Source organism: Nanorana parkeri, unplaced genomic scaffold, assembly GCF_000935625.1.
Source record: "Nanorana parkeri isolate BGI_ZX_2015 unplaced genomic scaffold, ASM93562v1 scaffold904, whole genome shotgun sequence".
Lineage (NCBI taxonomy): Eukaryota > Metazoa > Chordata > Amphibia > Anura > Dicroglossidae > Nanorana > Nanorana parkeri.
In genome coordinates this window covers 406,944-424,237 of record NW_017307172.1, presented here as the reverse complement: position 1 = coordinate 424,237, position 17,294 = coordinate 406,944, and the positions used below count along the sequence as shown (strand labels likewise).

At 43.3% G+C, this 17,294-nt stretch overlaps 1 protein-coding gene across 1 annotated transcript in view; it reads left to right on the top strand.

Annotated features, from left to right (window-relative positions):
* LOC108794847 (triple functional domain protein-like) overlaps positions 1 to 17,294 on the top strand; it is a 660,684-nt gene that overhangs the window by 285,953 nt on the left and 357,437 nt on the right. The window contains exon 11 of the mRNA XM_018565963.1: positions 677 to 826. Coding sequence (XP_018421465.1) covers positions 677 to 826 — 150 coding nt within the window. The remainder of the gene's footprint in view (positions 1 to 676; positions 827 to 17,294) is intronic.

The following is a 17,294-nucleotide window of genomic DNA, read 5'->3' as shown; positions in this document are numbered from 1 at the left end:
GGGGGGGGGGGGGGGGGGACTCTCTTTAACCCTTTCACATACCAGTCACTAACATGGGAAGTCAAAGTTTAGACAAAAAGCGGAAGGGTAAGTAGCACTGTTTTCCACAGGAAGGAGTTAAAGAAGGAGTGCAAAACTTTTATGACAGGATAACGCAGCTGACCTTACTTTAAGAAATCCTCCTGAGGGCTTCTTAACATGCAATTGTTCTGTGTATAATTTCAGATGCAGAGGACGAACACCCATCTGACATAAGTGTGTGGATTATGCGTCTTGTCGCTATTTGTAACCATCTGGTCGCAAATACTTAAGTGTCATAGCAGTGAAGGAAGAAGGACGCAAATGCGGAATAATCATTTGCACTCCTTTAGCATTATTTTACATGATGCAACTGCAAGAAAACAGTCATAAACTCTTTAATAAATTCAACCCACTATATTTAACATCTTCAAGAAAATCCAGTTGCCTTGATGTGTTTTTTTACAGCTATACCCTGACCTAGGTGAATGGCAACCTTCAAAGACATAACAAAATAGAGTTGCATTGCACAAGCACAGAGTCACAGACTAGAGTGGAGAAAATTCAAATATCACCTGTGTGCTCAAGATGTGTTGGTATACTCATAGCTGGCAAACATACATTATGATGTATTTATTTATTTATTTATTTATTTAAGGTATGTAGTGTTCTAGAAAGCCTTGAACAGGAGTACAAGAGAGAGGAAGATTGGTGTGGAGGTGCTGACAAACTTGGGCCAAATTCTGAAACTGACCATGTCACTCCTATGATTTGCAAACATCTTGAACAAAAGGAGGCCTTCCTGAAGGTACAGTCTGTTGGTTCCGCTGTTAACATAGTTGAACATTTCTCCCTGGGAATGCCCCAGTTTTAGGTACTGAACTATCATGCAATTTGGGAAATTCTGAAAAGTATGATGCATATTAAGGTTTTCATTGTAACTGGATTTTAAATAGATTTCCCTAACTAACTCTGAAAATCTGTACATTGCAAGGATTATCACAAACTTAATTGCTGAGCCTGCTGTTACCAAAGTAAAATATGTCATGCAATGCCAGTTATTCCAGAACCCTAACCACAAGGTTAGTTCCAGTGTTATGTGCAATGGTAATTTATTTAACACCTGCACTTACCTGGCACATTGAATCCAGTCCCTACTTAAAAAGTGGGATGTGGATCTAACTACTCATATTACATGGTAATTGCCAGTGTTGTAATTTGGAGAACAGTCAGCCAATTACATGACCAGGAAGAACTAATCTGGGGATGTTCTGTACACAGTTGTGTAAAGGATGCCTGTATTAGAGCCATGGCTACAAGGATGTATATTTGAATTTCTTGATAGTAAATCACAGGACATAGGGTGTTAAATTATTTAACAACTGGGTAATGCAGCTTTCTTCTGGTGATTGGACGCTGGGAAAATCAAAGTTTCAGGACAGTCCTGTATAACCTCTTCCGATCCCGGCGTGCCTCAGGTTTTTGCTGTTGTCCTTAAGTGAAGGACATCTCTCAGATCTGAGAGAAGAGCTATTATAGACTATTTTCACCAAGACTTTTCTGAGCTCAAGTTTTGCTAATCCTGCTCTAAGAAACTGTGCCACTCCTAGCAGCTATCCAACTCAATGTTCACTTTGGCAGACCAAACCCGGACCCCAGCAAAAGGATGTTGGCACTTTGTGCAGCATGTACGGTTATTCATAGGTGATTTACAGGTCTTGGGCCATGGTCCATCTATGAAACTTTAACCCTGAAAACCCCCTTGGGTGGTATGCCAACCCAGAGCGTGAAATTTGGATGGCATGTCTTCACTGACCACTGAACATCCATGGTAAGGGCAAAAAGCCTCTCAGGGACAGGCCTCATTCAGCCCCCACAGTTGCCTGGGCCGTAGCCCCAGATACCTAAAAGGTTAAGCCTTCGGTGTCACACATTTAGCGGTAGTTCAGCTTAAGACATTGGATTTGGTGCCAGTGGTGGTCTCCCTTGTGTGTCTGCATATCCACCTTCCTGGGAGCTGTACTGCACATGGTCCTGTAATTTTTCTTCCTGGTGCATGCTTTCTGGCGGGACACATGCATCCTGCTGCCACTCGCACAGGCAAGGGGAAGAAGCTTCAATGCCCCTCCGCTGCACAGCACTGCTGCTTCAAGCCTGGGTGACCTTTATGCCTACAGTTTCTGGGCACAAGGCACACTTCTCAGCTTTGTCCATGAGTTTTGTGTGGGAATGCATATAGAGGATCATAGGCACAGGGTTACTAGAGCCACACACTCTGACTCTGGCAAGGGTTTTACCAATTCTGTGGACCCCATCGCTGATAAGTCCATGCTGTGGTCCTTATCCCCTTTGCTGTTAGCATCAGGGTCCTTTTCTGTTCCCTCTGGTGTACCTGATGTACTCTGAGTGTGCTCTTATGGTCGATTTTATGGGGAAGATGGCTGATCTCCCACACACACCCACTTCTTCCTCAGAGACCCCTTCTGACTCTTCTATACATGTGTACTGCACTATCGAAAGAAGAGAAAGGACATTTTTTTCAGTTCTGATGAGCCCTGTCATGTCCTGACATTTTCCCTAAGCTAAAGGACATGATTTCTGTCCTTGTGGATGCAGTCCACACTTGTTTGCCGTTATAACAGCCTGCATCAACCATTCAAAAGGGAAACCATTTTGCTTCTGCAGCCTATGTTGTATGATAACTAGAATCACCCAGTGAAGTTGTTTCCCCCCCTTAAATGGTTTGCTAAGCAGTATCCTATTGTGGGCGGCTTCCTGGGCGGTGTGGGTGGTCCCTAACATGGAATCTGTATCTTTTAACCTCTTGAGGACCGGGATGTTAATCCTCTTTCCTGTCCAGGCATTTTTCTATATTCAGCACTGAGGTTCTTTGACATTTATTCACTCATGTAACACCATACCAACATAATTCTCTTGAGGTTTTAAATAGGCATACATTGTGCATTTGTTTTTCTGACTACCTATCACATTTTTGAAGGCCATGAAGTGCCAGGTAAGTAGAAATGCCAACATAATTACCCCATTTTGGAAAGCAGATGCCCCAAGTTATTTAATATGGGGCATGGTGAGTCTTTGAAGATTTCATTTTTATTTAAAGTTTTTGGAAAATAAAAATGTATTTGTTTTATACAAAGTTGTAAATTAATAAGATATTACTAACAAACTGCACGGGCATGCTCCAAATTACACCCACAAACACATTCTTCTACTCCTGCTGAGTATGGGGATACCACCAGGGAGATTTTTTGCAGCCTAGGCACGTAGAGGGGCCCGAAATCCAAGGAGCACCTTGGGGCTTTCAAGGGGCATAATTATGCATCTGATTCCCTGACTACCTGTTCCATTTTTGTAGACCCTGGAGTGCCAAGACAGTAAAACCAACCATTTTTTGTCACACCTTTTTAGAAAATGAAACGGAAAAAAATATTTTTTTACACAGCGTTTTCAATTAATAGAATATTAGTAACAGAGCATGAGCGTACGTGAATTACACCCCAAAACACATTCTGCTACTAGTATGGAGATACCACATGTGTGAGACCTTTTTTTTCCAGCCTAGCCACATAGAGGGGCTCAAAAAACAAGGAACACCATGTTACTTCATTTATAGCAGACCCCATTCCCCCAAGCCAAACAGGCCTTCTGATACTTGGTTAACCCCAGGAATTATATGCAATGCTATGTTCAGTGACCAGAAAGTACAGAAAGCTGGACAAAGCTTAAAAAAAACACAGTACTTGTGGTTCCAGGAGTGATTTTGTCTGCAGAGGACAGCTGAGTGTTTTGGCTGGAATGTTGTCAAAGGGGGATGCAGGTGTTCCTTTAGGCGACAGGCAGAGACATTGTCAGTATGCAGGCCAAAGTTAGTTCATATGGCACGCAGAGACATAGCTCTTTTAGCTGGGAGGTATTCATCTTCTAAATCAGAGGTGGTTAATGGACCACCTCTTTTAACAGGGTCATACTCTAAATCAGAATCTGACTGTGAGGTCTTTCCGTTGCTCTCATCAGTCATACTGGGAATTTGAAACACCTCATTACTTTTTCTTTTACATTTTTAGTAGTGGCTTTTCTTGTACTTTCAGAACTGGTTCTTGCTGCCACTGGATGATGCTGGTATTTGTGCTGGCTGGTGATCAGGACACTGGTTGTGGCTGTAGTGGTGCCTACTGAAACTGTACTGGTACTACTGGCAATCAGATCACTGGTTGTGGTTGTAACACTACCTGCTGGAAATCATACCGGTACCGCTGAAATCAGAACAGTTGTAGCTGTAATGATACATGATGACACCATACTGGTATTGCTAGCAATCAGCACACTGGTTGTAACAGTCACTGCTGACACTGCACTGGTATTAATGGTAATCAGGGCACTGGTTGTTGCTGTAACAGAAACTGTTGACACTACACGGCTACTACCAGTAGTCAGAACACTAGGTGGGGATGTAACGGTACCTACTAACACCGTGCTGATACTGCTCGTAATCATGATACTAGTTGCGCCTGTAACGGTACCTGATGACACCATAATCATACTGTTGACATTTAGACACTAACTGGGTCTGACAGTGGTACTGTGTGGTACTTATACTGGCACTGCTGGCAATCAGATACTTATTGGGGCTGGCACTCTTGCAATTATATGCTGATTTTGAGCTCATTCACACTGGCATGTACATCTACACAGCATGTGCAAAAACCCAGGACGAACAGGTGCTGCCTGCAATTGCATGCAGCAGCCTGTACTTCCTTACACAGACCTAAACTTACACGTCTGGGTGCCCGCACTTGGACCAAGTGTGTGTCCAAGCGGATATGCAGGTTTGGTACTTCATGCTATTTTAAATGTGCATATCTGAACGATTGAGCCCTTCGGCTTAAAGGCTGGTACTGTGGGGCAATCAGATACTGCTTGGGACTCAATGTGAGGCTCCACATATGTGCTGCTTCTGAAACCTTTTAGTTCATATAAAGTGTAAGTCCAGCTAACTGCCCACTAGTGCATGAAGAAACACCAAGATCTTACATCTCCTCATTGAATATTTATTATATTATGAAACTGGCATGGTTAGATTTTAACTGTATTAAATATGTTGTGTATATGGTGCCCATGTATTACTGATGATCGATGTGGAAATCTGTCCCTTTCCTCCCACATCTGAACAGTGTGTTAGAGGATTGGGAGAGGAAGCTGCAAATCACAGTCATTGTTTAAATCTTGTGATCATTGTGATTGGTCACAGTGATCACATGGTACATAGCCAATATTATTGGCTCTGCACCTTGACAGTTGTTTTGTGAACTGCACTGTCAGAGCGTTCAATTTTCTGCTCATGTGGGGTTTTTTCGAGTCATGTTAAATCGTCAGTTTAGAAGGACATGCCGGGGTGAAAAGACGCCGGTATAGTCCCAGCAATGCATTATATGTTTAAATAGGGATGCACTGACAATATTGGGCATTTTTACGAGTACTCATACTCGTGAAAATGCCCCCATACTAAGTGCAGATACCAGTGTCCTGTCGAGAGCGCCGACATAGTCGAATTTGCCGATCTCAGCATCTGCACTTGGGCACAGACCAGTATTATCGAGGAAACGAGGATTTATTTACAAAGTATTTTGTTTAAATTGGTAATAGTGACCGTTAATAATATTCCATCTATCATTTACTGCCATGGACAGCATATTATTAACAGTCACAATTAACCATTACAAACTAATACTTTGTAAATAAATGCCAGTTTCCTCGTTAATCCCGTCTGTACGCAAGTGCAGATACTGGGTTGGCGTTCTCGACAGAACACCGGCACTAAAATTTTAAACACGTGGCTGCCTGAGGTCCCACGCTTGCTGGGGACCTTGGCAGCCTTCCTGTTAACCATGTGGTGCCATGGTGGTGGGGGGTTGGGGGGGGGCCTTCATGGTTTCTTGCACCGGGGCCCTGAAGGTTCTAGTTACGCCTTTGATAAGACCCGTACAGCCACTATAGAAGATGCCCCTGTTTTTAAGGACCATATGGTTAGAAGCCTTATTTGCCCTTGCAGACCCGGCTATGCAGTCTGAGGTGGCCTCTATGGACTTGTAGATACTGTTTGTCGATATCTAGCATGAGCCTTCTGTCAAGGTGTGCTGTGCAGTTGCAAGAACTGAACCTCTCAGCTCGCTAAGGCAGGTAGTAATCCCCCTTCTTAGTGAAGAAGCAACCCCACTTTTATAAGTGGGCGGAACGTCTTACTTATTATCAAAAGAGGAGAGACTCCCCAGAGGTATAGTTAGACAACCGGTATCCTCGATGGAGGAAATTTGGTTGTCGTTGAAGTTTTACGTGGTCTGTAACTATGCAACATATGTGAGAACAGAGAAGTATTGGTCGCTAGCACGGTTCTGTGCGCTGACCCAAAGAAGTTAATTCAGACCGTAATTTGAAAAAATATATAATTTTATTACTAAACATAAAGCAAAATTGCACTGATTCCAAAAATAGAAATCACACACCTTAAAATTGACAACATTGTCTTGTACAAACAAACCTACACACACTTAGTGGGTGACCCTTATTTCACCATCTAGAGTTAATGTTCTATTGCCATGACACGGAAATCTTCACGTAGCTAGTGGTTTAGTTATCTTTGATACAGTGTATCGGATATTAACAGCGAGTGGCTTGTCTCAGCTGTAGGCTGTATATAGATTCAGCCAGTGAACGGAGTTAGAGGATCATCTCCTTCTTTAAGAGAAAAAAAGGCACACAGGTGAAGAATACCCACATCTCGGTTTTCCTTTTAAGTAGCAGTATCTCATTTAGCGGTTAGTGTATTATTTTATCGCTATAGTTTAAAGGAGCATACAATGGATCACCCTTAATTGGTCCTTGAAAGTTACATAGTATTTGAGGTTGAATAAAGACACATGCCCATCAAGTCCAACCTATTGTGTGTGTGTGTGTGTGTGTGTGTGTTGTCCCCCATCCCTTTGATGAGTTTGGTCGCCCTCCGCTGGACCCTATCCAGTTCAAGGACATCCCCTCTGTGTACCGGTGCCCAAAACTGCACCGCATACTCCAGGTGAGGCCGAACCAGTGATGTGTAAAGTGGCAAAATTATAGACTTATCCCTGCAAAAAAAGTGAAACAAATAATTTGTAGATTTGTGGGAGGATCTCCCTTTCAGGCTGATATTTATCACATTTCATATAATTAAAACAAAGTGATCCATTAGGTATTTACTCAGTAGAAAAAAACAGGTTGAAAGTTATGTGTAACTCACGATCTTCCCGAGTCGGTAGCACATAGGAGCCGGTTTTTTAGATGCTTCAGCTGGTTCCCATTTAATCCTGTTTAGTGTGGGGATTTTTTTTATCCCGTGCAGTTGTTGGATTCGAGGGTTGTGCAGTAAGTACTGGCCGGTTTTTCCCTTTAGTTGTGGTGATGGAGGCAAGTGGGGTTTTTTCGAGTCATGTTAAATCGTCAGTTTAGAAGGACATGCCGGGGTGAGAAGACGCTGGTATAGTCCTTGGTGGTTCAGGGTTTTCCACACAGACACAAAGCGCAGACGCGTTTCGCCCCTCTTACTGGGGTTTTGTCAGGACGTAGTCTAGGGGGAATGGCGTGATTATTTTATAGGAAATCCTGTTGATTATGCCATTAACCCCTACCGGTCTCAAAGACTGGTATCTTGTAACGGTATGGGTGGTTTGCATAGAAAACTTCGTTTTTTTCTTTTGTTGTACATAATTTGAAAAAAATAATATAAATAAAAAGACATGGTGGTATAGGTATCCATTTATATCACCCTGTTGTTTGTTGCAGCTAGTCATAGAACCTTGTGCGGTTATTCAATTGATGTTGGTTTAGTCCTGATGTAATGGTTCTATATTTGTGAAGAGTCAGAGTTTTTCGTTGATTGTTCGTAAGGTATACATTTATTATCGAAGTGGCATAGAAGGTATATATGATTAAAGGGAGGAAGACTTGTAGGTTGAATTCTGTGTTGAGCCCTTTAGGGGTTAGTGTATCCAGTCTGTACATCCACATTTTTGCTTTTTGCTTTAGGATCTTATCAAAGTCCCCTCTTCTAGCTGAGAGGTTCAAGGCATAGATTCCTTTTACTTTTAGGCCTTCTGGATTGCGTTTGTGGAATTTGTCGAAGTGTTATGGGGCTATCTACATTTGCTGTCTTTTTGTGGAAATTTTTAATATCCCTCAGATGTTCGCCTAATCTCACCCGTAGTTGGCGCTTAGTTTTGCCGATATAGTATTTTCCACAGGGGCATTCTATTTGATATATTACCCTACTTGTGTTACAGTTGATAAATTATTTTATGTTGTAGTTTTTTTCCTTGTCACTGGTGTAGAATATTTTGCTTTTTTTCAACAAAAGGGCAGATTTGGCATTTCCCGCACGGATGCATTCCAGTGGTTCTTGTTCTTTCATTCTTTAGCCACATGTCCTTCATGTTGGGTTTATATTCCAAAGACACCAGATGGTCTTGCAAATTCCGAGCGCTTCGGGCTACTAATTGTGGGTATGGGCAAACTATTTCTTTTATGGTCGGGTTTAGATGTAGTACATGTCAGTGTTTTTGGAGGATGATCTTTAAGTCCTCCCACTGTGCCCCATATTGTGTAATCATTCGGACAGGGCCCTCAAAGTCTTCTTTCTTTTCTTTTTTCCTTGCCCCCTCCTTTAATATCTGAGTTCTTTGTTTCTGATTGGCTTTCTTCTTACTATTCCTTAGTGTCCTATGTGGATACCCTCTCTGTCTAAACCTGTCATACATTTCTTTTGACTCCCTCTGAAAGTCTTTGAGTAATGAGCAGTTTCTTTTAATTCGTAGGAATTGACCTGTTGGGATTCCTTGGATTAAGGTTTTTGGATGATGACTTGTGGCATGTAGGATGGTGTTCGCTGCCGTCTCCTTCCTGAAAGTTTTTGTGATGAGTGCTTCTTTCTCACTTCTTATTTTTAGGTCAGGGAACGGGATCTCCTGTTGGCTTGCTGTATATGTTAAACACAAATTTCTATCGTTTTCGTTTAATTCCTGTATGAAATTTTCCAGATGTTCTTGTGGGCCTTCCCAGATCATGACCACGTCGTCGATATACCTAAGCCATAATTTTATATGTTTCAGGTACCACTCGTTAACGTACACTTCCTCCTCTTCCCATAAGCCTAGATGTAGGCATGCATATGCCGGTGCCCATGGGGCCCCCATCGATGTTCCTTTAATTTGTTTGTAGAACTTGTTGTTAAATTGGAAGAAGTTGTTATTGAGGCCGAATTCTAACATCTCCACTAGAAATTCATTCTGGGCAGCTGTTTGTGGGAAATGTTGTTTCAGGAAGTGGTATACTGCTTTTAATCCCCAGTGGTGGGGAATAGATGTATGTAGGGACTCTACATCTATTCCGACCAAGAGGCTTCCGTCTTTAATCTTTACCCCATCCAGTTTCCTAAGGACATCACCCATGTCCTTCACATAGGAGGGTAGATCGAAAACCAGGTCTTTCAAGAGGGTGTCTAGATACTTCCCCAAGTTTTCCAGGGGGTCTCCCATTGCAGAAACTATAGGTCTGCCCGGAGGATTGATTTTATCTTTATGGATCTTGGGGATGATGTAGAAAATTGGTATGTTGTATTCTTTTATCCTTAGGAATCTAAATTCTTTGATGGACACAAGGCCCGCCTCTTTGGCCATGTCAAGTCTAAAATTAAACTCTGTAGTCAGGTCTTGGAAAGGGCATTTGTCTAGTTTTCTGTATGTTTTTTTTTATCTGAGAGCAGGCGTTTAACTTCTCCTGTATACATGTCTTCTGATAGGAGGACAACATTTCCTCCCTTGTCACTCATCTTAATGATTATGCCTGGGGTATTTTGTAGTTCTTGTAAGGCCCTCCTTTCCTGTTTTGAGAGATTATCCCTCCCTCACAGTGACCAGTTTACAGATTTGAGTTATTTTTGTACTAAGTCCTTTAAGAGGTTTAGATGTGGATTTTTTGTTAGGTTTGGCATGGTTTGTGATTTTTTCCTTAGTTCAGTCAACCTTATTTCAGGGTAGTGATTGGGGGGATTTGGGTTATCATTATCTTCATTTTCCTCCAATAATGCATTGAGGTCCTCAATCGCTTGTCTGTCCATCTCCGTAGTTGAGATGTTCAATAATCCAGGTCCTGGTGGTTCCTTATTGCTGTAAAGGTATCTTAAGTGAAAATTGTAAATTCGTCCATCCCCTCAGTTGGGGAGAAGGACAGGCCTTTCTTGAGGAGGTCAATGTGTTCTATTTTTAATGGAAAATTTGTCAGATTGATGACTTCATTACTTTGTAATGAAGTTACCTGTACTTTGGGTAAAGGTAATTTCCAATTTTGAGGTTCAGTGTCTCAATAAAGAAACCAAAGAAAGTAAGGTTTAACAGAAACACTAAATACAAATTACTTACCTTTATTAATACAATTGGAAACTGTGGAATACCATAAATGCATAAAACATCCCAAAGTGAAATTTAAAATAACTGCCTGTTTCCAAACAGCCACCACACTACACACAGCCCTGTATTCATCAGTCACATCAGATGGTAAGGGTACCAGACAGTGATGATACTAATCTGCTTTAATCAGAACAAGGTGCATCAATACCGCTTGTATGGAAGCGGTATAACAAGGTCCTTAGTCGGCTAATAGTGAGTATGTTACCTAAGATGAGTGACATGAATGCTCAGAAGCTGAAATAATTTTTCATGTGCGTTATTCAGTGTCATTTGTTGTGTCTAAAAATGTCCAACATAGTGATGTCTCTTAAACAGCCTCATGATCACAAGCACCATTTCTTTTTTATTTTTTCTGAATAACATTTTATTTTATTTTTTTCATGCATACAAGGTAAGGTTTACAATATTTAGTAAATTGCATCAGGTGGACAGTAATGAGAAATTTACATAGAGGGTGCATACAGATTGATCAGGGCCATCCCACTTGGCAACACTCACATTTGCATCTGATAAGATCAGTTAGATATCATTATTATGGGCCATTTAGACCATTAGTAAGTATGCATGAATAGGTTCAATTCTTGAGCATGGGTTGCAATAGATATATCCTGTGAGATAAGCCACTATGCGTTCCTTTCCTATAAACAGTTATGCTGTCCAAATTGTGCATATCTAAAATCAATCCTATCTTAGTATTTAAACTTAATGTGAATACATGTCATTCATATGAAAACATGTACAAACTCATTACCGGTTTCAGACGTAAGTATACTCAAGCGTAAACCCCTACCAACATAAAACTGAAGAAGCGCCTAACTGCACTTCGTAAATGGTTAACAAACTACCACAGCCTCGCTTCGCCATTAGCAATCCTCTCTCTCCCCACGGATCCATCTTCCGAATTTCAGTTCGGCTGAAGGTGACCCTGTGGCCATACCGCTGTTATCAGTCCCCAACCCACGGGACACAGGACTACCCCGGGTTTCACCCCCTGGCTTCAGTATCTGAATTTCCATATAATCCCAGGCTGCCCACACCTTCTTATAAATATGTAAAGTATTATTCAATCTGGCCGTTAGATGTTCCATCTCCTGCACCTCTTTGATGCGTTGGTAAAAATCCGCCTCAGATGGGGGGGCTTGGCGTTTCCAATGGAGGGCAATGAGGCAACGAGCTGCCGTCAGGATATGGGAGGCCAATTTCCGCCCCATATTTTCGGAGGTGCAGGAATGGAAGTCCCAACAAGTAATGGATGGGTTCTACGGTAGCTTTGATTGCAACAGGTTCTCCAGTGTAGTTTGGACCATCTTCCAGAACACCTGCAGTTGTGGGCAGGACCAATATATATGGTACAGGGAACCTGTGTGTCCATCATTTCGCCAGCATGCTGGCGATACGGTCGGGAAAATAGTACCACCGATACAATATTTTATACTGGTTCTCCTTATAAGTTGAACATATGGACGATTTTGCTGCCGCCCTTCATATCAGCTCCCATTGATCCCTCGTGATAGGAACCCCCAGATCCTTTTCCCATTGGACCATATAAGGGTGATGGGTAAAATGTTCCGGGTGCGGATTGAGTAGCATTTGATATATAGCTGAAATCATACCTTTCTGGGAGGGATCGGAACTGCACAGCATTTCAAAGGGTGTTCTATCAAATTTGAGGTTTGGGGATATGGATTGAGCATAATGTTTAATCTGTAAAAATGGAAACATGGTTTTGGGAGGTAGCTCATGTCTATCCCAAATTGTAGGATATGGGAGCAGCGAGTATGTGATGTGATCCAAAAGATCTCTATAGACAAACAGGCCCTTCGAGTGCCATGGGTGTACCCAGTCCCTGGTCAAACTCGGTGGGAGGTTAGGAGGGAATAGGAACGGAGTCAAGGAGGATTTACTTGCCGCCAGATTATAAATATATTTAGATTTATTCCATATTTCTAATTGCAAGGTCAAAGTACACAGGGAATTACCGTCCTTACGTCAGGTTGGCCGGGACCACAATATAGCACTGGGGTGAACTGGCGCCATCCACTGGAATTCAATTTCCGCCCATCTGGATTGAGGTATGGGGGAGCAAAGTGTAGGAATAGTTTGCAATTGTGGTTCGGCATGTCACAGGAGGAGAGGTATTGTGCCATATCGGACTGCAAGGTCTCATCCCCAGTTTTGTGAATTAGCAGGTGGCGTAGTTGGGCCCTAAGGTTAACTAAAGAGCGTATGATATGTTTAGACGGTTTAGCAGCCAGTATACGTTCCTGTTCCACAATGTCCGTCTTCAATTGCTTCACAAGCTGTCTCTCTTAATCTTAGAGGATAGTGCTATACAGGTGCCCCTTATAGTAGCCTTGTGGGCTTCCCTTAAAATATAAGCAGATGAAACCGAACCTATATTAGTAACAAAGTAAGATCGGATCTCTTGCGCCAACTCATCACTGGTCACCTCGTTCTTTAGGAGACCTTCGTTCAGCCTCCAGTGGCATTGTTTAATGCGAGAGGGATCTAACTGGAGGACCATCTCTATAGGAGCATGGTCAGACGAAGATATAACTTCCACATCAGCAGACAGCAGGTTTCTCATGACCGGAGTATTCACAAGGAAGTAGTCCAGTCTAGTATGAGTTTTGTGAACAGGTGAATAAAAAGAGTATCTCTTCTCCGAGGGATGAATCAGTCTCCAAGAATCCATAAGGGAATATCTTCGTAAGAGACGTCGGAAGCGTCTTGACTGAGAGGTGGTATTTCTAGGGGGTTGTTTATTGGGTAAGGGTAAATGGTCATACGTCATGGAGTAAGGTAAATTGAAGTCACCCCCAACAACAAGGTAGGTGCATTCCCATTTAGTAAGTTTTGCCAGTACCTTTTGGAGGAACATAAGTTGATTACAGTTGGGAGCATACACATTACATATCGTAGTGGGAACCGTTCTCCATACTCCATGTAACATGACGTACCTCCTCTGTTTATCCAGTATGACCCGTTCCGGTGTAAAGGGGCAGGTATCTCTCAGCAATATAACTACCCCCGCCTTCTTATTTGTAAAAGATGCAGCGTAAGCTCTAGGATATTGAGAGCTTAGGAATTTAAAGGAGTTAAGTGGGCAGAAGTGCGTTTCCTGCAAAAACACTATGTAAGCATTTGCGGATTTCAACTCTCTAAATAACAAGTTCCTCTTAGTTTGAGAATTCAGGCCCTTAACATTTAAAGAGAAGAATTTACATGCAGGGATTGTCGCCATGTTGGGTATTAAAGGAAATGACACCTGAATATGTATCGTTCCCTAAAATAGGAAACCATTGTAACGGATATGTCACCACTCTTGCACTCTCTACACAAAAAGGAAACGTAAGCAGACCTGAGTCACGATGGGGAGGCATCCAGAAAACCGCAGTGGACCCCGGGAGAGTAAGAGTCGACCGTAGCAAAATCAACATCCGAGGCGAGGCTGAAAACCATAACTAAAAATAACAATAATTACAAACAGATAAGAAACAATTAACATTGTACGCACAAGGGCAGCTAACCAGTGTTAGTGTATCAGTATTCGAAAAGCCAAGCCCTGTGCTAGGGGGTAAAGTGCGTCTCCACACACAGTCAGATAAACAGCAAAATTATTCCCCTGACGCTTTTGGAGACCAAATAACTGAATTACCCACTGGTATTGGGCACCCCAACATAAGGGTGGGGGAGGGGGGGGAGGAGTTGGTTGGAAGGGTAGGGAGAGGAGAGAGGTGGTAGGGAATTGGATTATTTGGCAATATTCAGAGGTGAATATTGTGAAAGTAGGAAATGGGAGATGGGGTAAGAGCATATACCGCTCCATCTACCCGCTACCATGTTAGTATATCAAAAATAGATTGGATTAGCAGCCACAGGGCGGCAGAGTGCCAGCAAGCCTCCAGAAAGTAAAAAAAAAGGAGTAATTGCAGGGCACTGTACCCCCTGTTCCAATAATAGCAGGAACCATCAACAGGATGTAAAAACAGTAAGTAGGTCCCTCAGGTATACAAAAAGAAATCAGTCAGCGATGACGTCTAGGAGTGGATCCAATAGAGCCCCTCTGCTTGCGAGCTGAGGCGTCACCAGGCGGCTCCATCCTCACCGACTTCTTCCTGGGTGTGACTCCGTGCCAGGTAGAGGGTTCAGGACCTTGTTTTGGCAAAGGCTCCCATCCAGTAAGGATAGGGTAGTTAATGCGGAGATCCGAACAAAAAGCAGGCAGGTCTTCCGGCACTCTAAGTATGGCGCTTTTTCCATCTCTTCGTGCATAGAGGCTAAAGGGGAACCCCCAACGATACGGGATGTCATTATCCCTCAGTAAGGTCAGTAGAGGTTGGAGACATCGGCGTTGTTGCAGTGTGACATGGGAAAGGTCTGGGTAGATCTGTAATGGGGCGCCATCTAGCTCCAGGGATCTCATGTTCCGGGCCTTTTGCAGGATCTCCTCCTTTACTGAGAAATAGTGAATTCTACAGACCACATCCCGAGGGTTGGAAGCAGAACCTCTCGGTCGGAGGGCCCTGTGAGCACGATCAATTTCTATTTTGTTTGCGGCTGGAGCTCCCAGGATATTATTGACAAGCATCTGTAGTACTGCTGGCAGGTCCTCAGACCCCGTAGCCTCCGGTAAACCTTTAATGCGAATATTATTTCGTCGCCCACAATTATCAAGGTCTTCAACATGGTGGTGCAACTCGCGAATGGTAGCAGCCTGTGCTACAAATTGAGACTGCAGGCGGTACACATCATGCTTAGTCGTTTGCACTTCCCCATCTATGTCTTCCACTCTTTGCGTCAGATGCTGGAAGTCTTGATGGAGCACTTGAATTTCAGTTTTACATGTGTCCCTTACTTCTTGTATCAGCAGTCTAAAGTCCCGTTTAGTAGGGATATGCCTCATGCACTCCCTCCAGGAGGCATAGTCATCATCTTCAGGCCCTGAAGATGAGAGTTGGCCCGTCTCTCCAGCAGGCTTGCGTTTATGTGGGGTCTGTGTTAGAGCTAGGACATCAGCATTCACCTCTCCCCCATTCAGGGCCTGGGCCGGCTCATCCTGTTTAATTCCCGAGGGGGAGGGGAGGTCCCTAATTTCCCTGGTCTTTTTGGGGTGAGGGGGAGGGCGATCCCGCGAGAGATTCACCCCCAATCGATTCCCAGGATGACTGAGAGATGGACAGCAGGGGACTCACGCCTGCCTCCTTCATCAGCGCCATCTTGCCTCGTGGGTGCAGGTCCGGCCGATCAAAGTATCCCCTGATTGAGGTGGACGCCTGGGATTTGCGGTAGGAGGATGAGGGACCTTTAGAGTTCCTTTTTGTTTTGCTCTTTCGCATTTTAAAGAGCTGGAATGGCTGCTAAATGTATGTAGGTAGCGGGTCAGATGCGGAGCTCATTTACAGCACATCCTCTCACATCGCCGGCTAGCCACGCCCCCCAGCACCATGTCTTTTTAAAGTGCCGACTCCCACATACTGTATATCCAACAGGCCCACTAAGCAGGTAACTCAGACCGTTGGGCAGCAGACATTTCAACATAGCAGGGCAATGCAGGTGGAAAGCATTTGCAACAATGCCTTCAAAGCGCTTCAGTCTTAAGGGCTAGTTCACACCAAGCATGTTCCAGGAGCAGAGCAGTTACAGAACGGATTAAAAGTGCGTCCAATGTAGCCAATGGTATGTTGGCCTCTAGTTCACACCGCAGCGTTCAGTTCCACAGCATGTAAAAAAACTGCAGCAAGCCCTATTTTTCCTGCTCTGGAATGCATGCAAACACATCAAAAATGCACACAAACGCATCAAAACGCATGGAAATGTCCTCGAACGCATTGAAAGCCCATTTTAGGCTTTTTACAAAAACTGCCCGAAATGCGTCAAAACGCAGCAAAACACACTGCACCGTGTCTGCAGAAACTCATGCAGATCTGGTCCGCATTTGGTGTGAACAAGCCCTAAAACATGAGGAAACTCTAGCAAATAAGAGGGTGGACAAGCAAAAGTAACCTAAGACCATCAAGTGCAGCAAGGCTCCGCAAGCGCTCCAGACTATTTGCCCTGTGCCTCAAGCCGCAACAAGCATATACTATGCCTTCTTCCATGCACTTATTGAGAGAGGTCATTGCAGGTTAATCTCCATTGTGCTTGTCTTTTCCCATGCACTAGTATACCATGGCGGCCCTTTTTTCCATGCTGCTCCTGAATGCACTGAAAGCCACATATCAGTTGATGTTAAAGCAGGTCCTGAACATCCAGTGACTTCATTAGACCCAGACACTGCCAGGAAGCAGGGGAGAGGAGGGCTAACCCAAACAGTGATGCGTTTTGTCCACCTGCACATGAAGTTTCTTAAGGTGTACCATCTGTAGGAAGATTAAGTCCATACCTGTGGTACACACAGATCCACCCCATCCTTGCATGAACTTCGCCAACAGGCCACTTAACCCTTTACAATACCAGATTACTATCGTTCTCCCCACTATTTGGATATGACGGAGAAACACAGAAATCAATGTAGACTAACCTCTCACATCTACTGAATCATATTTGGTGTAACTGTTACTAAGTCCCTGCAGAGAAATAGCCACACTGCAGAGACACATGTACAACATATGACATGCAAAGTAAGAAATATACAACCACAAATGCTCAGAAATTAAGATGACCATATTTAAAGATCTATGGTATGTGCCATGCATGCGCCCCTGCAGTGACACACACTGTGCAACACGGGATGTATGCACACCATAAAAAAATAAATAAATATAT